The sequence below is a fragment of the Echeneis naucrates genome, chromosome 24 (assembly GCF_900963305.1).
Source record: "Echeneis naucrates chromosome 24, fEcheNa1.1, whole genome shotgun sequence".
Taxonomy (NCBI): Eukaryota; Metazoa; Chordata; class Actinopteri; order Carangiformes; family Echeneidae; genus Echeneis; species Echeneis naucrates.
This window is the reverse complement of record NC_042534.1, coordinates 8,594,014-8,620,855: the sequence shown is the minus strand read 5'-3', so window position 1 is coordinate 8,620,855 and position 26,842 is coordinate 8,594,014. Positions and strand designations below refer to the sequence as shown.

The window sequence follows — 26,842 nt, the reverse complement described above, 5'->3', positions numbered from 1 at the left end:
GATATTGTTCTAAACAAATAAATAAATATGAGTTGATCTGCAATTTTCTCTTCTCTGTCTTTTTTTATGTGGCTTTCTCAGCTTCACAGGGCCATAGAGTTCAGAAATAAAAGCAAGAGTAAAAAAAAATAATTGCAGCTTTTCAAATTATCTTGTAGGTGACGAAATGGATCAAGGTAGAAAAAAAGTCATGTCAATATTTGCAAAGTCCTCTGCACATACACAGTAGACCCACAACCAACTGGATTTTAACTCTGAGCCCCAGAAATCAAACAATAATCAACATTATTATAAAACTAAAATACAGAAAATGCAGAAGAGGTCATTTAAAACAGAAGTCCACGCATGCGTGTTGGAGAACTTCCGTATTTATCGTCGGTTGTGGTGTCATCAGCATTTCGTCACTGTGGAGGCGGACCCGGAAGTGCGGCGGACTCTGTCGTTGGATCTGATGTGCTGATGATCCGGACCAGGATCCGTCTGACCCCGGAGGAACCCCCCCCCCGCCGCTAGTCGGCGGCCATGAAGGCAGGTTACCGTCTTTCTGTCCGTTATCAGATCCGTAGTGTCGGTTAGCTGGCCTCGGCACCATGTTCGTGTCCCAGTCGGAGCTGTGGAGAGCTTACTGGGACTGTGTCTCCAGACCGGACACCGTGTTCATCTGCTCCCTCACGGCCGCCCTGTGCTATCTCTGGGGCCGCCGCTGTCAGGTCAGCCAGCTGATTCCTATCGTTCATTCAGTCTCATCTCAGTTTGTCTTTGATAGACTGTTCTCATCATAAAAAACAAAAAAAAAAAAAACAGTCTAAACATTTAGAAATTTGGCTTGTTTATTTATTAGTTTTTTTCACAAATATGTTTCGACACCATTTAAATTCTTAAACAAATAAACAGAATATAAGTGATAATTATACGATTAATTAAGTAATTAAGTTAAAATTAAGTATAATTTAATCATAAAACCATTTTAGTGTTGATTAATACGGAGCCCCTAAAGTCCCAAAAGCTGGTATTCTTTTTTATCTTGTGCGCACAAGTTAATATTTTATTCCCTGAAGACAAAAAATAGCACATCTTGGGACTTTAGGGGCTCCGTAATCTTCAACCATCTCACCGAAATTAACGAATTATTCAAATCCATAAACGCAATTTACCCCCGGGGTCTTCAAAGCACAGGCCTATCACACTGTAAGCCTTCAGTTAACCTGTTCCCACAAAATATTAACTTGTGTGCACAAGATAAAAAAAACAAAAACAAAAACCACCTTTTGGGACTTTAGGGGCTCCGTAGATTAATGTAATGGTCCAAAACTATAACTTATAATTTAAGTATCCATAACTGCTATGTAAGTATAATTATGTTTGAAACATGTATAAATGTCTTTAATCTTAATCAAAAAACCTGCTTTGTTCATTTTAAACATAATTACGTTTAGCTGTTATATTGTGGCGTCTAGTGCACTTCTTACATGCAAGTTATGGATCCTGTCCAAGAAGAGTTCTATTCGTTGATGTATGCAACACAAAGAAAATGTGAACTTTGAATTAAAAGTTTGTGGGTCAAGGGATGAAGTGTTACTGGTAAGTATTCAAGTAATTGTTTTTTCAGCATGTCAGTAACAAATGAAAAAATGTCTGTCACTAAAGTCTGTGATGGTTTTTACGTCATCCAGGTCATCAGTTCTTCAGTGTCATAACCCAAAGATTTTCCGTTATCATTGTTATTAATGCCACATCATTATCCAACATGTTTCTTGGTTGTTTTATATTGGAAGAAATCAGGTTTTGTTGTTTGTAGAATAAACTGGCACAGGTATTATTTTAGGGTGTTTTCATCCCTCTTCATATTGTCTCTTTTCCTCTCAGATACCAGCTTTGGTTTGTAGTGAGGCTTTCAGTGCATTCCTTTACAACTATTGTCCCGTGGTAGTTGAACGCTTCAGTCCCACTCCGTGGTGCTGGGGAGGTCGCTTTCAAACCCTGGTCTCTGCCCTCCTCAAGTCCAGACCCCCTGTTGCATATCGCAAGTACATTCATAATCCTAGTATCTTCATCTAGCTGTTTTTATTTATTTATTTATTTTTTAAGTGAAACACTATCAACATGATCATCGTGTCCGCTGATCTCTTCATCCCTCAGTGAGCGGATCCGAACGGTTGATGGGGGTCAGATCTTGCTGGACTGGGTGGACAATCAGGACAGCGCGGCCTACCCAGAATCCTCTACCCGCCCCACAGTACTGATCATCCCAGGCCTGACAGGGAACAGCAAGCAGTCCTATGTGCTCCACGCCATCAGCCAGGCCACTCGCCGTGGCTATAGGTCAGTTTGGATTCCCTTGTGTAAAAACGAAATGTGAACTGTTAACATCCTAAACATTTTATTTAAATATATACACCTAGGAAAAGTGTATCTTAATGCCGCGATTCTCATGGGGCCAACTAATGGGCCCCAAACAACATTCAGTTCCTCCCTGACCCACAATGCAGCTTTCCACCACTTAGTAGCAGCGAGGCATCAGCCAGTTGTTTAACACGCTCCAATAAGCAGCAGCAGAAGAAGCCAGCTGCAAACTTTTGGCAGAAGTTATGGAGAAGTTTTTAAAACGTCTAGTAACTTCTAGGTCTGCCATGCAAAAATGAAGAGTGCTAATCTGTCAAATTCATAAAATTTTATTTACCATTTAATTTATTTAATATGAAACTTTTATTTTTAATTGTATTTATCTTATTAGCACAGAATTTTATTTATCGGAATTTCTCTTCAGTTTTTTGTTCTTGTAGCAACTCGATTTGTTATAATTGCTAGCCTGCTCAGTGTTGTATATGCAGGTTTACAAAGTAAGCACTAAACTTCTGTGGAACTGAATTATTTAAGCTGATTTCTTACATACTTGCATATTCTCTCCTAGGTGCTTAGTCTTCAACAACAGGGGGGTTGCAGGAGAGGAGTTGTTGGTAAGTGCAATAATTAACCATTGAATTATGGCTCTGTCATGTAACACTGAAATGTCCTGATTCCACCGCTGTGACCACAGATTTTGTTTGTGAAGTAGCTTCACATTTTAGACTTGGGTTGCTGCAGAGCTGGAATGTATTTGTGGATTTGCTTCACTGTTTCTATGTGTTTGGTTTTAAGAGCTGTCCTTGTTTTCATGAGAACTTATTTTTCTTGAAAAGAAATGAGCGATAAGTAGAAATTTGAGATGCAAAATTTCTTTCTTTAAAATTCTTGTCATTTCTTGGTACTAATTTAAGGCAGTAAAAAAAGAATTTAGGATAGTTCTGTAATACTAATAGTAAATATGTCCTTTGAGCAAATGAAAATGAAAATATGCAAAACAACAAGGATCTTTAACAAATGCTGTCAAGTGTCTCCAAAGCCTGAGAAAACTATAAGGTGGATGTGAATGCATAACACCTACTCCAGTATAATAGGCCAAATACCAACATTGGGCACTTGAATGTCGCATTTAAACCTCCTGCTCTGTCCTCTTACTCTCTTCAGACGCCTGTCACCTACTGTGCAGCCAATACCTCAGATCTTGAGCGTGTAGTGCAGCATGTTAAGGGACTCTACCCTCAAGCCCCTTTGCTTGGATATGGTGTGTCTATGGGAGGGTGAGTCCTATTTTATAGGAGGGGGAAAGTCAATTTATTATAAAATTGTCTCCTGCCTCCCTCTTTTAATTACCTACACACCATCTCTTTTTTTTTTTTTTTAATGAAATCTCCTTTCATTCATTAATTCTTTTACCTTCTGAAGCATGTTGTTGTTGAACTACCTGGGCCGTAAGCACGCTGAGTCAGGGATGGTGGCAGGCTTCACTATTTCTGTCCCCTGGGATGCGCAGAAATCCTCAGAATCTATGGAAGAACCGCTTAACTTGCTGCTTTTCAACAAATATCTTACAGTCGGCCTGCGTCGTGCTGTTACCAGGTCAGCTGGCTTGGGGTTTCTTAAGTTTCTGAATTTATTTAAACAGGTTGGCTGTATTGCCTTAATTTCTCTTCCATTTGTTTTTAACAGGCAAAGGAAGATTCTGGAGAAAGTGGTGGATGTTGACTATGTCCTGAGGGTATACCCTGTCCTGAGCATTCACCTTTGTGTGATTGCCTTTCCTCTCCACCCTCACCACATATCTGCTCTCTCTCTTCCAGGCACGGACTATCCGTGAATTTGACGAACGCTTCACTACTTTGCTTTTTGGTTATAAATCTTGTACGGAATACTACGGTGATGCCAGCCCAGACAGGAAACTCCACAATACAGCGGTGCCAATTCTGTGTCTCAATGCTGCTGATGACCCCTTCTCTCCTCAACACGGTGAGTAGATAACAGGAGAAGCTGGAGATGTCTTCTAATTTCGCTCATGAGACAAACATATCACCCCTGCAGCCTTCCCACTGACCATAGTGCAGAGCCTGCCGAACGTCGCCTTGTTGTTGACGGCTCATGGAGGACACATCGCCTTCCTGCAGGGTTTGTTCCCCCGTGGTGAGAGCTACATGGAGCGCGTATTTGGTCAATTTGTCCAAGCAGTCTTTGAGCACCCAAATGAAATCAACAGAGCCTGTGGCATCATGGAGAAGCGCAACAGCTGATGTGCTCACTGAAGAGCATCCTGTTATGAAGGAATTAGAAGTCACTTGCATTATAGCTGTAGAGTACCAGTACACAAAAAAGTGTTGCTTGTCTCTGAATGCTATCACGCTGCCACAGAAATGTTTGTCCTGTATCTGAGCGCTGAGTAACCAGCTGTATTGCACATTGTACAGTCACAACTCTGGCGTTCCACCTCCGAGCAATCTCAGGGTGGCTGTCAATGAAAAGTCTAAGAAAAACAGTTGGAATCAAGCAAATAGCACAAGCTGTGGACTCTTTTTTGAATTATTCTAATACTTTTACTTTTAATAAGCTTATGGTTGATATTGATATTGCATTGTTTTATCCCTCTTGCCGTCCCACCTTTACCTGAAGTAATTTGTTGTGCGTTTAAAATATAAATTATTCCATGTGAGAAATTTTGTATTTGAATTTTAGGCTATTTAATGTTATTTAAAAAAAAATGAATTGACAGTGTCATGAATATTTTGTAATTTCATTTTCCCCCATGTGCTTTTTTTGTGCATGAATAATTTTTCTTCAAGGTGTGATGGAGGTTTGATGGAGGTTTGATTAGTCATCCCTATCCTATAGCCCATTTCACCTACAGATTTTCATTGCACAGAGGAAACATTCACAGAAAGGCAGATGCAGTCTATATCTGCCTTCGTAAAACTGGTTTATCATCGCAGTATTTAATTTAAAAAATCTGCATCAGTGCGATTAATGGATGCTTTTACATGCGTTTGCATTATGCTTGGATCATCAGCAAAAACACAGAGGTATTGACATATTCAGAATCAATCATTTTGTGGTTCTGAATTCATCTGTGTGATAATTATTTTTTTTGTGTGTGCGCTGTTGTTGGAGAGTGGCTGACAGATGATGGAATGTCTTGTCAGTACTGTTGCAACTTTAATTCCACCTGCTTATGATTTTGTGCATACTTGGTTTTTCATTTAATCACCACTTGTCTGTGTGTGTCTGTGTGTGTCTGTGTGTGTGTGTGTGTGTGTGTGTGTGTGTGTGTGTGTTGAGTGATTCTCTTTTCACAGCTTCATGAGTTTGAGAATATTGTTTTATTATGCTTGTTATCACCGTTAGTGCTATGGTGATATACTCACACATTTTATTATTCCAGGTATTATCCATTTTAATCAGGTATAGCAGTTTCACAACAAGCCTCAGTTGTTTGAAATGACTTGCGAATATATGAATATTTAGAATATATATATATTTAGAATAGTTAGATGTGGTATTTTCTCAGAAGCTTGACATGTTTATCCTTTTCATCTTTCGCTTCTGTGTTTTTTATGCGATATGATTTTTTTTTTTCCCACATTAATGTTTTCATGAGAGTAACCATAATCCTTTTCTGCAGTATCAATTGAGATGGCTGCATTTATCTTCAACACCTTCGGGCATTGTCTGTTGGTGAAACCTGAATTAAAGAATGAGAATTATACACATTTTAATTTCAGTTAGTGATTTTATGTATTTGAGTTGAATCGGATGATCGTATGGTTCAGATCTATGTGGCTGTGAAAAATGGTCAGACTTTGATGAAACAAATATCACTTGTTGCTCGCAGTAGAAAATGTCACAGCACGCACTGCCTGTCACCGAGCTTCAGTGCTGGAATCCAAACCTTTTTATCTCTGAGTGGTGGGGTCGTTAATGTCGTTGATTAACCAGGCAGCGTATCAATAATTAACTGGATCCACACCCTCTGTCACAACGCTCACCCTTTAGCCTAATTCAGATTCATGTAATTTAGCCTGGAAACTGTTCAGTCAGTGGAAAGAATACAAACCTAATGGGACTCCCATGATAGATATAATCTGTAAATTGTCTGAGAGTTCTCTGAGAGTTACCAAAACTCCATGCATACATTTTTTTTTTCATGAATAACAGGTCAGTGCTATGCACAGGCAAAAACAAACAAAAACACAAATTCTGTGTGAGCAGCCTTAGTTGTGATATAGGGCCTAAACTTCTCTGTGCAGATAGCATCGAGTCCTGGAGCTTTAAAAAAAACACTCACTTTCCATGATTCTATGAATATTCAGGCCAAAGCAGTGTTTCAGTGTTAGGACAGTGCGGTTTAAAAGCAGATATCCACCCTCTGCATAAGCAGGAAATAAACAATTATTGCTGGACGTTCAAGAAATCAAAAGTTTTTCAAAATAATTTTCGGTAAAATATTTGTAAAAAATAACTATAGTACTGCTAGAAAACATACTTTTATGGCTTGGCTTGATTTAGCATTATTATTTTCTTTTTTTCATTTTACACCCAACTTCAGCTCCACTCCATCCTCTACCTGGTGAGATGGGTGGAGCCTCAACTTATTGTTAATGATTGAACCTCAGAGCTGCTGAGACTGACAGCTAGAGAACGAGGAGGAAACGCTGAGAGTGAGAGAAGATAGTAAAAGCTGGAGAGCAGAAATGGCAGTTTAGGCTGAGAAAATGTGCAGAGGAAGACGTAATCCCAAAGAGAGCAGACAGTGAATTCATGTGCTCAGGTGTTTCCACTCTGTAGTCACCCTGGGGGTCAGCGAGGTCGCGGCATCTGTATGCAAAATCGAATATTTCCTTGCAACTGGAAGGGGATTTTCTGAGCGATTGTTTTTGGTCCTGTCATTCATGCGGCCTTCATGAGCTGGTCCGAAGCTCATCTTCTCTCTTGATCATACGCAGACTGGAGGTGAGTGTGATTCTTTTTGTCTTGGACAGCTTCAGTGTTGTGTTTGTGCTGCTCAAGTGGCTCAGTATCTTTCAAGTGCAAATTGTCGACTTTAAAAGCATATAAACAGTAATTTTACACTTTGAGAAACTGGAGTTATTGCAAGTCCTACTCTCAGTGAAAGAGAGTTTCTCCAGCACACCACCTGACTACAAATATACCCTGCAGGTTTCTTTGACGGGGCATCTCATGGGATTTCCTCTGTAGTTATACTTGAATTAGTAATGAGGCTGTATGGGATCTGTCTACAGCTGGAAACCAGTCACTTTTTAATTTAGTACTTTACCAACTCTTTCCCTTTCTGTTTTGCTCTCTGCCTATTTAACATAATGAGTCAATGTTTAAAAATGCTCTCACTAAAGGTTATCATCTCTTTCTGCCCAAGTTGCACATTCCTAGAAAGCTAACCAATAATGTCGCCACCCTTCCCCAAAAACTACTTCTAAATATGGTGCAACACGCTGCAACATACTTTATCTTGCTATTATGCCCCCTGTAAAATTTTAATGAGTGTTAAGTCTTGTCTTTCCTTGTGACGCAGGCCTATTAACACTTGGCAATGCAGCCACTGCATTTAATGCACTGGGCTACATAATCACATTGTTGCCTGCTTCGATAGTGTGTCACAGGCAAAGTGGAAAATATCCAACTGAGGTGACTTGGAATGCTGTGAAAAAGTTATTTAAGCACGCAAGGTAAAACTTCTTGCCACCTTGCGCACAGATGGCCGTGAAAGACACACATTTCCTCTGAGAGCGGAATAGGAGTCATTTTATATTTGCTCATCTCTATATTGCCCAGTGACTTTATGGTCCGCTTCAACATCACGTCTAATCTCAGAGCCGTTCAATGTTCAGAGTGAGGAGGTGGTAACTGGGGTCACATGGTGATCACAGTGATCGCAGACAAACAAGATGGCCAAAGGGTTTGCTGCAGTGGATGTGTGTGCTTTTGGTAACTCGTGGCCTTCCTTTTGAATTGTTTGCAATGATTGGTGGTGGCGAAGATGCCTCATTACCAGGACTGCTGAGAACAGAGCACATGGAGGCAGAGAGATATTGGCTATCCCATCGCAGGCAGCAGTGCTAATGAATCTCTGTTGGCTCATCTGATAATGTCTGGAGACATTTGTTTGGCTGCTCCTTCTCTCAAGTTTAATTAGTAAATTGTGCAGGAGGGGTTGTTAACATTCCACATTACTGTAGCAGCACACAAGTAAAAAAAAAAAACAAAACCACACTTAAGTACACAGTCTCCAACGAGGGACTGTGTAATGAAAGGCTTTATACTGACAGGTGGAATTGGGCTGTTCTTGTTCACAGAAGTTGTAATAGACCTTTAGCAGAATGCTGGCAGGGTGTAACAGCATTTAGAAAGCACCCTGTTGACTGTCCATCATTAGTTTGGATTATGCGGCGGGGATCTAGCTGTGTGCAGCCAGTGGAGCAGTGGAGTTCACAGACGTCAAGAAAGCATCAGCATAACTGCATACAGTTACAGTATAATGTGATCTTTACACAAATCAGTGTCTTTGGTGCTGTAATTGAAGAGTCTGACCTCAGTAAGCTGATTTCAGGTTTCTAACTACCTGCCATGCTTGTGCTGCAGTCAATCTGACGCTTTGGATTCTTCTCGTGTATCCTCCTTTCCCCATGTTTCCCCCTGAAGCCATGGAGAAGCAACTAGAGGACCTGAAGCAGCAACTAGAAAAACAATGTCTGATCAACCAGGAGCTGCAGAGGCAAAATAAAGACCTGGGTGAGCACAGCTATAACTCCGCACTACATTTTGGATTACACCTTTTACAAAGAACACAGCGAAGACAGTGACACAGCCAGCTGTAATGTAAAAATGTCCAGTAGGAGACACCTCTGCAGTGGCTACAGAGCAGGTGGGTTAAGACTGATTCCAGGTAATGGATCAACATTCAGAATAATGGTAGTAAAAACCTATGGTTATGGGTAAATGATGAACTTGCTACCAGTACTCCCAACCACCCCTTAGCCTTGGTATCAGCCTCAAAAATCTGTATTGAGCTGCACAAACATTTTTCATTCATGTCTGTGATGAAAAGAGTGAAAAAAATCGTGCCGGAGAAAGTAATTTATCACAACAGGAATTTAGATGATCTGCCTGTATTTTCGCAGAACAAAGACTGCAAGAGAAAGAGAAACTTTTGCAGGAACTGCAGAGTCAATACCATGACCTGGGTAAGAAGCCAGTGTGGAGACACACACACACACACACACACACACACACACACCTCCAGTAGCCATCTTTCAGGGGACCTGTCACTGACTTAGTGGACTCCCTACAACCCTAACATACTCCTTATTCTAAAACCACTTACAAGTGTTGACCCTGACAGGGCCTCCCAAGTATAGTGGACTCCCTGTTTTTCAGAATACAGTGAAACAAACACGACGACACGCATTCCTTTCATTCTATGAATTTTAGGTTCTACACTAAGCAGATATGTAGCAGCTATTTACAGCAGTTAACTCTCCATTCGTGCATGTTTGTTTGTTCCAGAGTTTCCCACCCGCGGCAGTAATGAGATTGCACCAGAGGTCAGGAAGAGCCGTGCTGCTGTCATTGCCTCTGAACCAATCCCTGAGAAGCTGGAGATTACACGCACCAAGGTCAAGAAAACAGCCAGGTTGGTCAATGAGAGCGCTGATGATGCAAAATCCTTTTTCTGGCCATCTGAACAAATCCATCTTACTGCCTCTTCAACACATCAAGCAACATGTTGCATGAGGCCAACTTCATGTGACCTTAGATCAGCATGACCTCTCTCGTCTTCCATCACCAGTGAGACGAGTCTGATAGTCAAATCCATCCAGAAGAACGACTTCTTGAGCCGCCTCGATGACGAGCAAACAGCCATGATGGTGGAGCTCTTGGTGGTATCTACGTTCCAGCCCGGGGATGAAGTCATTAAAGAGGGCACTGAAGGAGACAGCATGTACATAGTGGCAGGTGGGGATCTGTGCGGTTTCAATGTGAATCATATTTTAAGGGTGTTAAAAACCCCTTTGTTCATACAAAAATGTAATATTGTTATTCATTCTGTTGAAACTGTATGAATATCTGTTCATCCACTCTTGCAGCTGGGGAGCTCCTTGTCAGCCAGGCAGGCCGGGAGCTCCGGACTCTAAGCTGTGGTGATGTATTTGGGGAATTGGCCATTCTGTACAACTGCAAAAGGACAGCAACTGTGAAAGGTCAGCATCTGTAATGGCTCTATCAGCCCATGTGTGCGATGAGTGGGCAGCTTAGCATTATACTGTAGGTATTAACACCATGCTACCGGATGTATTATACATATGTGATGTCTCTGGGCCTTCCGGGCATCCTGAGTGTATTTAATCACAACCATCAATCAGACTTCGCTGCTGAAACGTCCGCTTTTTATCACTTATGTTGCAGCAATGACAGTGGTGCGTCTTTGGCTAATGGAGCGACAAACCTACAGGACGATCATAACCAACAAGTCGAAGAAGAAACGAGAGCAGCTCATGGGCTTCCTGAAGACGTGAGTTCACTCTGTTGACTCTGCAGCCATCATTAAAGCTGTAGTTCAACAATTGTGATGGATTTGTTGGGGTGGGTGGGGCTTTTCTTTGCTCTTATGGCTTTGTGCAGACCACAGCTCTTCTGCCATGTTTTTTGATTTATTGTCACAGGTCTCGTACTCTGAAGGACCTGAATGATGTCCAGTTATCCAAGATTATTGACTCCATGGAGGAGGTGTGTATTTAGATGTACCATTATGAACTAAGATATCACCGATAGGGATTTTCTTGTAAAAACACAGTTCTGGTGATTTTTAACTGCCCTAAACACAAGATTTGTTTTCGTGTCAACTACAGTTTATTTTAGTTTATTTTGAGGACAAACAAATGGTAAAATTGTGTAAAAATGTGAACGAGACCTTTTATCTTGTCTATCCCAGGTGAAGTACCAGGACAAAGATGTAATAGTTCGAGAGGGAACTGAGGCCAACACGTTCTACATCATCCTGAAAGGAGAGGTGATACAGCGTCATCCTATGTGCACAAACTAATATTTAAACTGATATTAGTCCTGCTGTACTTGTGCTCATCTCCCTCTCATGTGTGCCCCCCCCCCCAGGTACTGGTGACTAAGAAAGTGAATGGGCTTCAGAAGCCAATTCGCAGAATGGGAAAAGGGGAGCATTTTGGGGAACAGGCCCTTATACGGTAACCATGGCAACAAAATAATAGTTGTCTGGTATGTCAGCAGTGCTGCAAAAAAACTAAACAACATTATAGTCATCTGCAGTAAAATAACATATATTATATGCCGTTTTTTAAATAAAATGCAATACCTTCCATCTACTTCTAGATGGCTCACTACACAGTAAGGCAACATTTGTATTATTCCATTGGAAGGTTTTTGGATGCAGATTGATGCACTTTCTTGTATTTATATACATCTCTGTGGTGTTATTATCAACAAATATACAAAGCTATTTGTTGTATTTTATGATGATGGTAGGTCTGCTGCAGGAAAAAAAAGTTTTTGAGAGCTAAAATTCACTTTTTGCATGCTGACATGTTTCTGTGTGATGCTTTGCCTTTTGCAGGGAAGTTTTAAGAACTGCCACTTGCACTGCTGATGGCCCTGTTACATGCTTCTCCATTGACAAGGAGTGAGTCGTCACATTAGATTTTGAGCATAAATGGAAGTGACAGCCTTCAAGGAATTCCCTTGCTATGTTTGTTCTCTCTCACTGTTGCCTGAATTAGCCTGTATTGTGTTAGCTTTAGGTTGTTTGTCACTGGTTAGTTAATGCACAGGTTGACCACCAATGTCTTTTAATTCAGGGTATTTGAAGAGACAATTCCCATCGAGCACCTGGAGCTGTTTGATGAGTGCGTACTATAGACCAAGTTTCCAGTAATTACTTCACAGATTTGTATATTTGCATAATAGATTAGCATGCATTGATTCTCATTTGTTTTATACTTCTAGTTCCAAAGTTCTGCAGGAGGCACAAGTTCCAGAGAAGTCCAGGTGAGTGACTGTGGTAGATATATATACAGTATATAAAAAAACACGGCAGAATCAAAGATGTAATAGAATGGTATGAATCACACAAATGAATAGTTATCATCAGGTTAAAGTTCGCTGCCTTCCTCAGCCACACCTCCTCCTTGAGGTTTAAGGATCTGGTTCCTGTGCTGTACCAGGAGGGTCGCCATTTAGGAGATCCTGTTACACTGGGAGTTGGAGGGTTTGGGCGTGTTCAGCTGGTGAGTGTAGCTTTGGGATTTTGTCAATTATTCTATTGATATTTGCTTAAGTTCTCTCATACAAAATCACACTTGAAGACTTTTCAAGTAATTGAAACCACCGAAAAAAGGGATATACTGTTGGGGCTCATGTGCTTCTAAACTCAACCAGTAAAGATCATTTCTGTGAAACTGTAATTTCTTTCCACTGTCAAAAACTAAGACTACTAAGATTTTGGTGGCAATTTGTCTTTTGTTTTTTGATTTAAGATGACCACAGTGAACCATGGCAAATATTACGCAATGAAGCGAGTCAGCAAGAAACACATTGTTGCCAAGAGACAGGAGGAACACATGCTGTTTGAGAAGAAGATCCTTAAAACCATCCAGTGCGACTTCATCGTCAGGTATCTGTGATTGAACACACGCTGACTGTAACCATTTAATAACACCGTACAATAGTAGTGTGCACAGGAAACTTCAAAAAATACCTCAGAGTTATTTCACAGACTTCACAGACTTTGCAATCCTCTCTATTCAGGCTTTATGCTGCTTTCAAAGACACACGATACATCTACATGGTCATGGAGTTCTGCGGTGGTGGGGAGGTCTGGACCAAACTCAAAGAAATGTAAGAAAACTGATGAAATGCCATCATGAAATGTTGGTTAAGCAGAATGTTGGAGATGAGGTTACAGCAGGTAGAATAATTCCTGGTGTAAATTAAAGGTTTATGAAATCAATAAAACCACGGCAGAAATGGTGTCGGTTTTATTGGTTGGCCTTTGGGGGTCTTGAGATCACCACTTCAAATCTACTGAAATTGCACCAACAGTCATAGCCACTATCTGATACAGAAAAATACTGGTTGATGCAGAGTCAACAATGAAATAAACATCAATTTATAAGAACTGCTTGTGGCCAGGTGGATGTAGATAACAGTAATAGAAAGCTTTAAGAGCTGATAAATCAAACTGAAAGCAAATTAAAACCTGTCGATGTTGTTTCAGAGGGCGTTTTGACGAGCCTGTCTCCGTCTTTTGCACTGCCTGCGTAGTGGAGGCCTATACGTACCTCCATAAGAAGAATATCATGTACAGAGACCTGAAACCTGAGAACCTGATGCTGGACATGAAGGGCTATGTTAAACTAGTGAGTTTGTATCTCTGAAGCTGTGTTTATTTATTTCTGCCCACCGTAAGTTGTGAAATCACATGAGGAAATACACAGAGAGAATGACCTGCATGTGTTATGTGTGTGTCTGTGTGTGGGCTTTTTTGTGTATGTGTGTAGGTGGACTTCGGTTTTGCCAAGGAATTAGCGCGTGGTGAGAAAACCTACTCATTTGTGGGCACTCCTGAGTACATGGCCCCAGAGATCATCAAGAACCAGGGACATGACTTTGCAGTGGACTTTTGGTCACTTGGCATTCTGATCTATGAGCTGCTGGCGGGAAGGTAACACTAACGCTAACACCAATAATGAAACTGAGACTAATATTAACACTAACACCAGCAAAAATAATAACTAATACCTGCTAGACCCAATAATTGACCAGCAGATGGCAGCAGGGAAGTGAGCATTATATCTGCATCAGTGGAACGTGCCTGTATTTTCCTGTTTTAGTGCCTACAGTCACCGGCGGAAGTTTCCTTGGATGCAAATGAATGGATGATTTCTGAAACTTTTTTTTTTTTTTTTTATGTCTGTACATTTTTAAAATGAAATAATCAAAAACAAAAACATGTTTCTCATTTCTTCTTTTCAGCCCCCCCTTTTCAAGTTCAGAGCCTCAGAAGATTTATGCCAAGATATTGGATGGGGTGTTGAAGTACCCGCCTTATCTGAGTGAAGCAGCCAAGTCCATTATCAGCAAGCTGTGCAGGTGAGAAGGCTATAGCATACTGAGTGCATTCTCCATGATAAAAATTTTATAGTGATAATGCTGAAAGATGCATTAGATCAATTTGCTGCCTGAATAACTGTCTCATAAATAAGCATCAAATTGTGTTAGAGTTATATGAAGAGGTGTTGGTGTGTCATGCAGGTACTTTTATGTGCATCATGAATTATTGAAAACATCTGAAAATTTATGTTATACAACATGCATTTATATGGCGTCTGAAAACAAATGCTGGGAAAATATAGAAATGTCCTCACTCTCGATTCTGTGCTTTTGCTTGTAGACCACGGCCAGGTCAGAGGTTAGGAAACACCAAGAACGGAATCAAAGATGTCCGAAATCACAGGTAACCATGGTAACTGCCCCCCTAAAGAAAAAAAAAAGAAAAAAGAAAAAAGGATGTGGTTATATTGTCTTGTCCTGTGTTTAAGCTCCTATGGTGCTGAATGATCTGTTGAATTACGGATCATTACAGTCTTTTCTCTTTGATCTGCAGTTTCCCTTCCTTTTTCCCTTCAGGTGGTTTGGCAGTATGAATTGGCACAAACTGCGCGTGGGACAGCTCGAACCACCCACAGCCAAGCTCTTACGCAAGGCAAGTTAAGGCTCTAGCTGAGTGCTTCCACTGATGTGTGAAAAATGGCAGCACGCTAGTTTAGTTAGTTTAGTAAACAGAGACAAAGAGTCCAGCTAGTTTACTCTGAGAAGAAATTCTGCAGAGTCACCGACTTCTCCATCTGATCACAGTGTAGTTTCAAATCTAAAGTTAATGGCACTTGCCGGAGGTGCATCATTAAATGTGTAAGGATCAAGCTAATGTTTTTTTCTGTAATGTTTGTCACAGGTGGGTTATTTGGAATGCAGTTTACAGGAACAAAAATGTTCAATCTCCAATGTGTTTTTCCTCCGTCAGGGCCCCTGCTACATCAACTTTGATCATTTCCCTCCAGACCATTCGAAGGCAGAGGAGGAGTTCTCCGGCTGGGACCGTGACTTCTGATTCTGACTATTGAATTTAAAGGGTCAATAGCCACAGGAGTTATCCACGCCACTCCGTTATGGAGTCAAATCAGACTTTTACACAACTAAACAGAGCCAAAACCGGTTTACAGCAACATGATGGTAGCAGAGGGGACAAGGAGCTCCATACTGAAAGAGCATAATCCATCTCACATGAAGCTGATTAGCAAATGAGTAAAACACCAGTTTCAAAATATTTATTGAAATAGTCTGGAGAATGTGAAAATATTCTGTCTCAATTTTTTGTGCCTTGTGGTGTGAAAAACATCTGTCTGCAAATTGCTTGATTTAGAAATATTAGAAAAAAAAAAAAAAAAAAAAAGACATCTCTTCCAAAATCTAAAATTCAAGAAAACTATTGATGCTACCATATCAGGCATAACTGTATTGTAATAAAGTGTATTGTTCTTTTGCTCTATGTTAGTTTTAGAGATAAAAACAAGCTTAGCTGAAAATAGCACAGCTATGAAATGCTTTCTAGTTTATTTTTTTTATGTTTATTTTTTACTCTACATAAACCCCCTAGTTCCTTTTCTTTTGGGAAGTCTGCTCCCCTGTTGTAGCCAAATTTTCACAGTCATTAATTTGAAAAAAAAAAAAAAAAAAATCCTGATGAAAGCTCTTACGTGACTGAGTTTAGTAAATGAAGTGATGAAATGAAGAGTTAGCTGTGTTTGCCTCCTGCACTTACATACCGCTGTGCTGCTTTCTCGCTAAAGCCTGAACAATGCCACCTCTATGGAGATTTGATGAGACATAGTGAACAATACATACAATGAAATATCGGTGTATAAAGATGGCCTCTGAGCGCGAGGGGCTTCAGGTCTAGACTGATGTGCTTGTTATTGGTTGCCGCTGATTAAGTGGCTCTGGAGGGAGTTGTCTCTCATGGCAGCAGGATTTAAGGCAAGAGGAAGGAGTCATCCTGTTCCTTCCTGATAACGCCTGTGGTTCCGCTGATGAGACCAGTTTTCCACTGCCAAAAAAGAAAAGAAAATCAAAAGAAACCGAGAAAGCCCCCCCCAAAAAAAGCAGCCGTTTCTTCCATAGGGGGAAACATACACTGCCAGATGTTTCCCCACACACAGGCAAACACACAACACCTTGTGTTCTTTAAGTCTTTCACAGACTGACAGAAATCACAATAGTGGCTCAGAGGATTTACAGTATAGTACAAAATGATCTCTCCACAGCAGTGAACCTTATAACACCTGCAGCAAATACGTGTTCCTCTACATTTTTATCATTAACACATCTAACAATGCTAAAACATTTTCTCAACCCTCAAAACTACTCTTTGCACTGCTTTGCAAACTATGAATATTAATTTAACCATGGCAACACAACACCAGGTAGAAGTCTAGTTAACTGAAGATGGTGTCTCGTTATTGGACAGTGTTACAACCTGATTTAGTCTCAGCACAGCAATCAGAAAAAAACAAATATGGCACATGTTCAGTTGTGTACCTTGATTGTATTTTGGTTTTTCCATCCCAAGACACACTGATTTGAGACAATCCCACTGTGGGCGCATCAGATCTGTGTGTGTGTGTGTGTGTGTCAAACTTAACCTCTAGATGGCCTTTGGGATCGCATCATTTCAGCCACAGACCAAGACACTCAGAGGGCAAGAGTCTTCCACAAATACATTTCTGACCTCAGAATAGTTCCAGAGGGAAGATAAAGAGTTTGGTCCTTGATTTGTCTCCAAAACCTGAGGCCTGGGAGGAGATGAACAAGACAGAGAATTACTCATATTCAAGAACTTCAAAAGAAATGCAAAGAGAGAAAAAAAAAAAAAAACGAGTCTCAACAATTTCTCAAAAAGGACAAAGCTGAGAGTGTCAAGAAAGTCACTGTCATTGACCGAACACCAGCACAAGAAGGAAATTATGTGTGCTGTCCATAGGAACCAAAAAGAAGAAGCATCATTCAAAAGATTTGTATTGATGAGTATTTATGAATTTAAATGGAACGGCTCAGTGTCGAGGATTGTGCCATAGTGTGTGGGTCGCCTGTGTACACTATTTCATCAATAAACAAATGCTCAAAAAGGGTAAAAGTGGCCTTTTAATAGCAAAAATTCTAAATGTAGGTGAACAACCGTTCACCTGGAGTACAAGCAAGAATGAACAGGGAAACAGGACTAAACAAGCGGCATGAGAAGTGAGGATGGTTTAGCACAGCTGAGTGGGAAAGAGAGAGACAGGATCTGCAATGAGAGTGAAATAACCATGAATCCAAAATGAGCATAATGTCCAAACTCACATCTTGGAATGATACATATGCAATAAATATTATTTGCATATTTCACATTTTCATGTAGGTCCACTACAATCATTTGGGTGACTGTGGACACACTCACTACTCAAGAATGAAAAATACTAATATCAGTTACCTAATTGAAATAAAATGAGAGGAATCTCTGTTTTAGGCAACAGCCTCCTTTGAAAAATCAGAAATGGCCATCAAGACTGGAAAACTGTTCTCTTTAAGGTCACAATTAAAAATGCTATTTTTTTCCCCCCACCAATTAAACAAGATGTGATTTTGAGTGTTAGAGGTGCGTTGATCCAGGGCTGAATCGCACTCTGGGGAATCTCATCTGTAGACTGAAAAATGCACCAAAGGCTCGTGGTTCTCTAATAACCTGAAAATGTTAAAATACATACATACTTTGTGCTCAGGCTATTTGGTGCATTTTACTAAACCTCATACAAAACAAATGAAATGATAATGATGATGAATGCTAAAAATTTATGGTCCGAAGACCCCTAATGAATCCAACCTGCAGTCCTTGGTGGGATCATACTGAATAATATTGGGATGTGCTAGATGTTTCACTTTTGACATTATTGCTTTATGATGATTGCATTGAATTGTTTTCACGCATAGATTTTACTACAAATGTGCACAATCATACAGTCCTCAAACACTCAATGTTAACCAGACAGAATTAAAACCTTTTTTTTTTTCTTACTGTCTTCCTGTGAAATATCTTCTGAGCCCACTGTGCTGACAGGGCTGACTCCTGCATCCTGAGGTTTAATTTAAACCTCCGAGGGAAGAGCATTATTTGTGTCGCAGCAGAGCTTTGTTCTGTTTCTGATCTGCTCTGGTCAAACCTTCTCCTCTGAGCAGCCTCTGTGTTTACACCTGTTCTGATGAATAATCGGTTGCACCTGAGCTCTGTCTATAAGCTCCTGTTTGTCCCTTGCTTTGGTTTGTTTCTGTGGGAAGTTCTGATCAATGATTCGCTGACCTGAAGTTATTTTATTGCTCCTAGTTTATTGTCCCTTTGTTGCCTCGGTTTGGAGAGGACTATGATACTGACAAGACTTTCAAGAGTCTCTTTCTGCTCTGATGGAGACTTAAGTCTTTAAAAGTTAAAACTCCTTCTTAATCATTTAATATCTTAGTCAGGTAGCTTGTTATTTTCCCAGGTGTGCACTTTTATTTTATATGTGGAGACTGTAGGGGAAGCTGACATACAACATCATTTGTTTTTAAGAAAGCTTATCTATCTCACAGCTCTGTCTCAATGCACCACTGCATTGTTTGCAGTAGCTAATAATTCTGTGTGAAAGGCCTCTCACTAGTGCACTTATCTCAATAGCTCAGCTGTCCAAATCTGCCTTCATTTTCCAAAAAGATTGCAACTCTTTGTCTTTGCAGTGATGGTACAGTGCATGTGAAACGCTGAGGATGTTGCGTAACAACTACCACCCCTGCAAAGTGAGACTACAAACCACTTTCACAGCGCGCTTTACAACTTCAATAAAATATTTGCTAAATTATACATCCAGCCGACACAGCAACATCAGCATTCATGAAGTGAGCTCCTGTACCTGTAAAGCTGAACAGGTAGTGCAAAATGTATTCATGTAATTTGAATTACATTTTTATAATTACTTTTTTTTTGGATGCAAAAACATAGTTGATAACTGATTATCTCTGGGTTTCTCACTACAAGTAACTTCTTTAAGATATGTAATGTGTCTTTTCAGTTAAAATCATTACTTATGTAGCTTTAATGAACCAAAGCACATCAATGCTAAAAAAAGCCCACGCTCTTGCTTGCATACAATGTGTTGGCATGTCATGGAAATATTTTTGAAAAAAAAAAAAAAGGAACTTGAAAGGTAAAACGAGCTTTGCCATTTGTGAAGCTCTTACTCACCGTTCACTTCCCTCCTGTGCTTTATTGTGACAAGACATTCCTGTTTACGGAGTTGGGACTCTCATCTTGTGCTAATTCCTTCATTGTGAGATTTCCTGTGAGATTTCCTTCCCTCTGTTTTCTCTGGCTTTTCACAGGCCTCTCTCTTGGGTATTTGAGCTCTTGCAACTGAACAGATTTGGTAAGTATTATTTATGCGACCCAACCCACCTGTTGCTTGGAATAGTCTGACTTTCTTGTGATGTCAGTTTTTGCACTCTGCAAAACTACTTTTGATTGTTTACACACTTGCTGTACAGCCACTGGCTCAGTGATATCAGTTTTCTTAGAAGCATTTTATATAGCAGTATATCTGCTTTGCTGCCACAGATCCACCTATAGCTGCTTGTGAATGCACATAACGTCCCCTAGAAGTGTTCTCCCATTCTTTGGTTTTCTGTCAGTAATCCCTGTGTAACAGTTAGGGGACCTTTTTATTGAGGAACTCTCAGTCTTGAATGAATTGCAATGTTCTACAAAACTGGATTTCTTGGCAATTGTCTTTTTCCTGAATTAATGGCTCATTAAAGCTCCTCAGACACTCGTCACAACAACTGATTTCTATGTGTGTGTTTTCTTATTCAGTGTGTTTGCTGGATGATTTAATGAAAAAGCCCACTTGTTCACAACAATGGGACCATTTTCCAGATGTCAACAGAACAAACACACTGATTCACACACGTCACAACTTGGCCATTTGCCTCTCACTTCTAGTTGGATTCAAACTTACGTGAAAATGTGGCACACAAATTGTGTGTGCTGTTGTATTGTTGTATAATGCTCACTGTTATTTCAGATTTCCCAACAGGCCAAAGCTTACTTCATTCAAATCAAAGGAGTTGGATTGCACATGAATTCTAGATATGTAAATGGATCTGAAGCTACTTCATCATTTGGCCACAGGAATGGTTTTTGTTGGATGAGCTGCACTTTCAGGTACCTACAGTGAGAGATTTCTGTCTGTGCGTCATATCTTTCATTTATATGTAGATGGGCCAACTGTTAAATGAACCATGAAAAGTAAAAGTAAAGAAAGTAAAAGAAGGGGACACAAGACTTTGAGTGTAATTCTGGTTATAATCACAGTAGGCCTTGATCTGCCAACTACAGAAAGAACAGGTGATGCCAGACAGAAGGCACTGCAATCGCAAAGCCCAAACTGAACGACCGAAGAAGAGTTTCTATCTCGAGGCCACCCGAACACGTAATCCTCACTCTCGCAAATTTTAATATCTGCACGAACATTTCTGCAAGACCTCCCTTTCTGTCTGCTTTAGCATTCCTAGTTCCACCTGTGCTTTAAAATTGTCCATTTTAAAAATGTGTCAAATTGACACGTGTGTCACAGTTGCTGAGGACTAGTGAGTGTCAGAGGGACTGTGATGAGACAATCCATGAGTAGATTAGACGGCTCCGAGGTATAAACTGTTCAGTCAACACTTCAGGCAGCAGAAACCCAACAAAGAGGTGAAAAATGGAAAGATGATGGCCGTGAAAAGCTGTCATTCTCTTTGTGTAAAGCTTGTCCATCACATGATTGATACAAACAGGAATCATGCAGATAGCACTGGGTCTTCAGTATTATTCTAGTTGATGCCTATTTTTAGCTTTAACCAGTCACCCTGATGGCACTGGGGAAAAAGCCACATCGCTGGGTTGCTGTCGATACTCTTTACCAAGGACATTCGCTGGCTATATCTATTCATGCTCCCTGTGGAATATTGAAGCAGTAAAGGTCAGGATGTCATTCATCCTCTCAGCATGAAAGGATATCCTATCTGCAACAGCCTGGACACAACAGGAAAATGCTGTTAAATTCAGCTAAAGTTCAAAGTTGAAATCATCCCCATTCGGATTAAAGAGCTGCTCTTTGTTGTCAGGATACCTTTACAGTCGGCTTTGTGATCAGCTGACTTATCAGATCAAAGTAAGGACCTGCCACCTTTCTTTAAGATAGCTAATATTTTCTTCTATGGAGAAAATCTGGCTTGATGATTTGGGGTGTGTTTTTATTTTATCTGCAGCTGTCCATCCTAAAACTGTGGTGTGAAAACATGAGATAGATCCAGCGACTGCCAAACTGCCCCTGTTTCCCGACGGTGTTGGGCTAAACTAACTGGCTTCTAGCTCAACATATTTACTGCACAGGCCCGGGTGGTAAGAAAGTGAACGAGTCATATGTGGATTCTTGGTGGCCGCAGCTGCTCGTCTCAGTTATCAGTATCACGGCAGGGAAAAGATGTGAGATGCATTTGTGGCCAATTATAATTTGAATTACATGGTGGAATAGGACAGCCTGAAGGAACATGTCACATGAAATTATCTCCCATCCACACACACACACACACACACACACACACAGAGTCGAGCTGACCCTGCACATGTTAGGTAACCATGGCTCTCGACATGTACCTCTCCAGCCTGAGATGGTGGTGTTTGGTCTGACTCAATGATTTCCTTTCGCTGATGTCACTGCAGACACAATCACTAATGAATCGAACCATCTCCAGCTGTGCTGACTGTGTGGCTGCCGGTCTGTAGGGTGGAAAATGCTCCCTCTTTGCATCCAAGTGTATTTCAAGCTTATCTTCTTCTAAATGTAGAATGTGTCAAAATTCGTGAAAGGAGCTAACATTTAAACATGATTTTTTCTGCATCTATATAAGCCGGCTCCTATTTGAAGGGCACAGAGTTGTGGGTTGTGTCCTCTTGGAGCAACAAAGCATCCAAAAAAGAGTTTATGGATCTATCTGTCTCATGAAAGAAACCTGAATGTGACGTATAAGGCCACCCTCTATCTTCAGTCATTCACCATCAGCTGCCACAAATCGTCATGGTGGAGCTAGTCTGTATAAATCAAAGTACAAGATTAATTCCAGGAAGCTCATCCTGTTGCACAAATAAATAAATAAATAAAATAAAATAAAATAAAATAAAAATGCTCAGGGCAAAGCATATGAGGTTAAGATGAACAAAGTGAGACAGGGTGTCCGCCCATCCTCGCTCCACACTGTGCTTTTGAGCCATGATGAACATTTTGTAACTTGTGACTCAGGCCACTTTGCCAGCCCTGGTCAATTATCAGACAGGGTCTGCCTTTGTGTTCATGTGATTACAACACCAACATCTCCTTTGCAATTCAACTGCATGGAAAAGTCTGCAGCATATAGAATTCTTCTGTGGAAACTCACCATGACAAAACCATCACAGTGTACAGCAATGAAATTTGCAGGTATACTAACCCTAACAGACCATGAATTCAAATTTTTTCTGTACTTTTAAGTCCAGGCACTGTTTCCGTTTTGTTCTTTTTTTTTCTTGCTAATCTTAAAAGGGTAAAGATGAGAGATTTGGTCGATAAAAGCAAAAAAAAGTGTATTCAATGACTTGTGTCATCAGTTATTCTGTCATGAAAACATTAGAGGTTATACATTTAACACCTAAACGTACTACATTATTGCCCTGAAGAACATATTCACTGATTCACTGCCATGAATGGATTCCGTAGCTTTGACTCAGTCACACACAGACCATCCTGCCTTTAGAAATATTAAAGAGCAATTTTAATGGAAAGAAAACAGTAATTTAGATTTTTTTCCATAAAAAATTATTTATTCTAAACCTTTTGAAAAATTTGTCATTACTTGACTTGACATACATTAACATATTGAAATAATGGAAACGTGGTTGCTATTAAAAAGGAAAGCCTGGGCTCATCGACACATTCGGTCTATAATAACTGGAAGTAACACTGAAAGTAGCATGCAACACTTTAGATTTTTTTTTTTTTAAGATGTGCATGTGTGCACATGCATCATGTATACTGACATTTTTTTTTTTACATATGAATTTATTAGAAATGTCAAAGTTACAGAGAGGTTTTCTTTGACATAATGGGCCTCGTTTAAAAAGATTATCATGCATACATTCTGGGAAATTTACAGAGTCTAAACCATTTGGCCATTCCATTGGGTTGGCTACATGAGCCTGGGCCAGCGGCATTAAACTCTGGACCTGGCTTCCCATTATAACCGCTGAGCTGATTGACACATACATAAATCACAATATTAAATAATGAATCTGCTTACATTCATCTCTCAGCTCCTTCGTCATGAATGGATAGATACAGTCAGCGTGCCTGAACTGGCCTTTGGTGCGAGCAGACTTAATTAAAAGCTGTCACCAGGGGAAGAAGAGTGGATGCCATGTGAAAACACCAGCGCGGGTGGAAAATGAAATGAGTTTCTTTAAGCCTCAATGCACATTTACAATCATGCCCTCACACACTTACTGTAAACAAAACAATGCGCATGTATCCTCACGTGTGGCCTTGAATGGCTGAAAGCTCCCTGACTTTCTGCTGGCTGACAGCTTGTTTCTCAGCTGCTGTCAATCACACGATTGGTGTGGGAAAAGGTAATGGGACAACTTTTGGGAGCTTTTGCTGCACTTGTCTTAGATTGTGCTGTTAGAATTTCCCTTTGTTTGGCAAGTGTTTACTTTTCGTTCTGCTGATTGCTTTTGAGGATCATAATAAAAAGAACACACTATTTATAGTTGCACATCCAGTCTTTGAGGTTCTTTGACTCGATCACACATGACAGCAGATGACCTTAGAGTTCAATGACTAAGCAGCACAGATATCTTTCAAGGAAACCAGCAGATTTGGAGCCGTAATATTTTTATACTCTCCTGGATGGGGATACACCATCTTCATTGCTAAATTTGTGTCTTTCCTAAATTCTTAGTAGTGATTTCTAAATCAAATATGAGTTGTAGATGGCTTCAGTAAAGGGAAAATTAGAGTTTCAATAAAAGATCTCATCACATTTTTACCTGTGTACAATCACCTGCGTCAACAGGGGGTCACAGTTCCTTTCTTAACATATGGATTGCTTCGTTTTATTAATAAATGCATGCATTGAGAGATACAGTTTCAGCATTAGTAATATATACATCTAGTTCAGAATGAGGGAAAAATAAATGATGCTAAGCTAGCTTGTGTTATTAGCTCATTTAGCCTGACATTAATGCCTTAACATTTGGCAATTTGAGCCATTTTGAGTCATTTTGTGAACTGTTAATGTCCTTGCATTGTTTTCAGAGAGTCACATTTCTTATCATGTAGGTCGACCATGTACCGTTACTGCTCCCTGTCTTCTTTCCAAATTGGTAATATATTAAAACATTCAAATTAGATTTGTCAGTTGGCTTAGTTAGCTGCATTACAGTTACACCGGACAGTTTCTGAGTGCAACCTGTTGAGTGATGAACACATTTTATTATGACTACTGAGCTGAATTTAAATCTCTAAAGAGCTGGTGCAACAGGCTTTACATTTACTGCACATACTCTTCCAGTAACGAACCCATGAATTATACATATGTTTAATGCAACATGGTGGCTTGTTGTTTGCCCCATGCCACATACAGACTTCTTAAACACGCCATATTGTAACTGTGCTTTGTAATTCTCTACGCTGAAAATAGTACAATAAAATGTACAGAATGACACTAAGTCACACAATCCATACTGTTCGACTGTCATAATATCATCAAAGAGAATCCATTCTTTCAGAAATATGTTCATTAAAACAAATTAAAATATGAAAATCTAAATATACATATATATAAAGCATCAAGAACTGGATTGAGATTCTTTCTCTTCATCAACACCAAACCAGCAGCAGAGAAGCACTTAAATAATGTCCTCATTTTCCATCTGATGCAAGAAAAGAGGTTTTTCAATCTGATCATTAAAAGACCTCCAAAGTCCTGATGGCGATAGAGAGTCACTGCAGTGATATAAAGTAAATCAAGGGTCTTGATGGTGTACATTCAATATTGGAACGACAATGTGGCCATTGTTTTTATCATCTGAGGAAATATTCCCCAACTCCCTCATCACAAAACTCAGGAAGGTAAAGATATGGTTCTCTAGAGCTATCTTAAGTACCATACATGCAGGGACTTGTTACCACACCATGCTGTCGGCTCCAGTTGGATGAAACCCCCCCCAAAAAAAGATTACATTTTAAAAACTTACAAAAAAGGATTGAACATTGACAGAAAGCACTCCCAATTCTTTGATCCCTTTCTTTTTTTTTTTTCCTCGGTCAGAAAAGCAGGCTCTTTACTTTGGTATAGGGAGAGTGAGGTTTGATCAGTGAGCCTGGCACATTTGGTCAGTGGAACTATCTCAGCACATAAAACAAGATACGCTGCTGGACACAACAATGAGATTTTTTCAAGACACAGTGTCGCCATTCACTTCGCCTTAAGATCATTTAAATAAAAATGCCTTTTCCCTCTTCTTCATACTGTTTTTCTGAGATGCCACCTACATCTTATTACTACTGTGCTCTTTTATAATCAGTATTAGTGGAGAGACAAGCTGTCTTCCGTCCGCCTCGCTGTCAGTATATGTCGAGTGTGGTTGTCACTAAGGCACAAACAGGCTGTTCCTTCAGGTGAGAAGATGAATGTCAGTAATGAAGAAACAAAAACGTTAACATTCGTCTCTTCAGTGTGGGCATACCAACAGGTGAATGCAAGGCATATAAATCCATACTGTAAAAACTGTAAACTGAAAGAGACGCCACAGTAGGTTCACCAGTGAGGGCCCTTTTTATCTGATGCAGATTTCAGGGCCTCTGGAAATTCAGCAGGAGATGAGTTCAGATAAATCTATAGCTCTATTGCTTTTTAAGTTTGATGGTTGTATTGTGTCTGCGTGTTTCCAGACATTTCATGTAGGTGTGAGAAGATGATGTTCAGCGTTTCGCTTTCAAGAAGAAGTTTGTGAAACTCCTGATCATTTTTTTTTCCTAGTTAGGAGCAGGTAGCTCAGTCCTTCGCCCAGCTGTTGAACATGTTGGCACAGATGCAGTGAATAGAAGTTGGAACCACGGCACATGTTTGTTTTTTTTTTGTGCATGGGTATTAAACACGCACAGAGCTTGATGGTTGATCTGTGTTTAAGTCTTTTTTTTTTTTTTTTAAATCAATGATCGGAGCACAATCCATTTGGTGAGTATGTCTGGATAGCTTATCATTGATGCTCAGTCAACAAGCACAACAGCGTTTG

The 26,842-nt window shown here is 40.1% G+C and overlaps 2 protein-coding genes across 3 annotated transcripts; both read left to right on the top strand.

Annotated features, from left to right (window-relative positions):
• Positions 1–420: 420 nt before the first annotated feature.
• On the top strand, positions 421–6,121 carry LOC115037631 (phospholipase ABHD3-like). Of its 2 annotated transcripts, XM_029496300.1 has the most exons (9): positions 421–710; positions 1,867–2,027; positions 2,140–2,322; positions 2,912–2,957; positions 3,508–3,620; positions 3,766–3,939; positions 4,030–4,078; positions 4,161–4,326; positions 4,399–6,121. In XM_029496300.1, the coding sequence occupies exons 1-9, from the start codon at positions 591–593 to the stop codon at positions 4,602–4,604; spliced, it is 1,218 nt and encodes a 405-aa protein (XP_029352160.1). In that variant the 5' UTR covers positions 421–590; the 3' UTR covers positions 4,605–6,121. The 2 variants fall into 2 exon arrangements, with proteins under 2 accessions (XP_029352160.1, XP_029352159.1); XM_029496299.1 differs by having other exon boundaries at positions 3,766–4,078.
• A 5,833-nt stretch (positions 6,122–11,954) lies between these two features.
• On the top strand, positions 11,955–15,883 carry LOC115037632 (cGMP-dependent protein kinase 1-like). Its single transcript, XM_029496301.1, has 12 exons — positions 11,955–12,031; positions 12,207–12,254; positions 12,355–12,396; positions 12,524–12,635; positions 12,885–13,021; positions 13,156–13,245; positions 13,625–13,766; positions 13,908–14,071; positions 14,383–14,499; positions 14,801–14,863; positions 15,037–15,112; positions 15,431–15,883. Exons 5-12 carry the CDS (start codon positions 12,885–12,887, stop codon positions 15,515–15,517), a joined length of 876 nt encoding a protein of 291 aa, XP_029352161.1. The 5' UTR covers positions 11,955–12,031; positions 12,207–12,254; positions 12,355–12,396; positions 12,524–12,635; the 3' UTR covers positions 15,518–15,883.
• Positions 15,884–26,842: the final 10,959 nt, after the last annotated feature.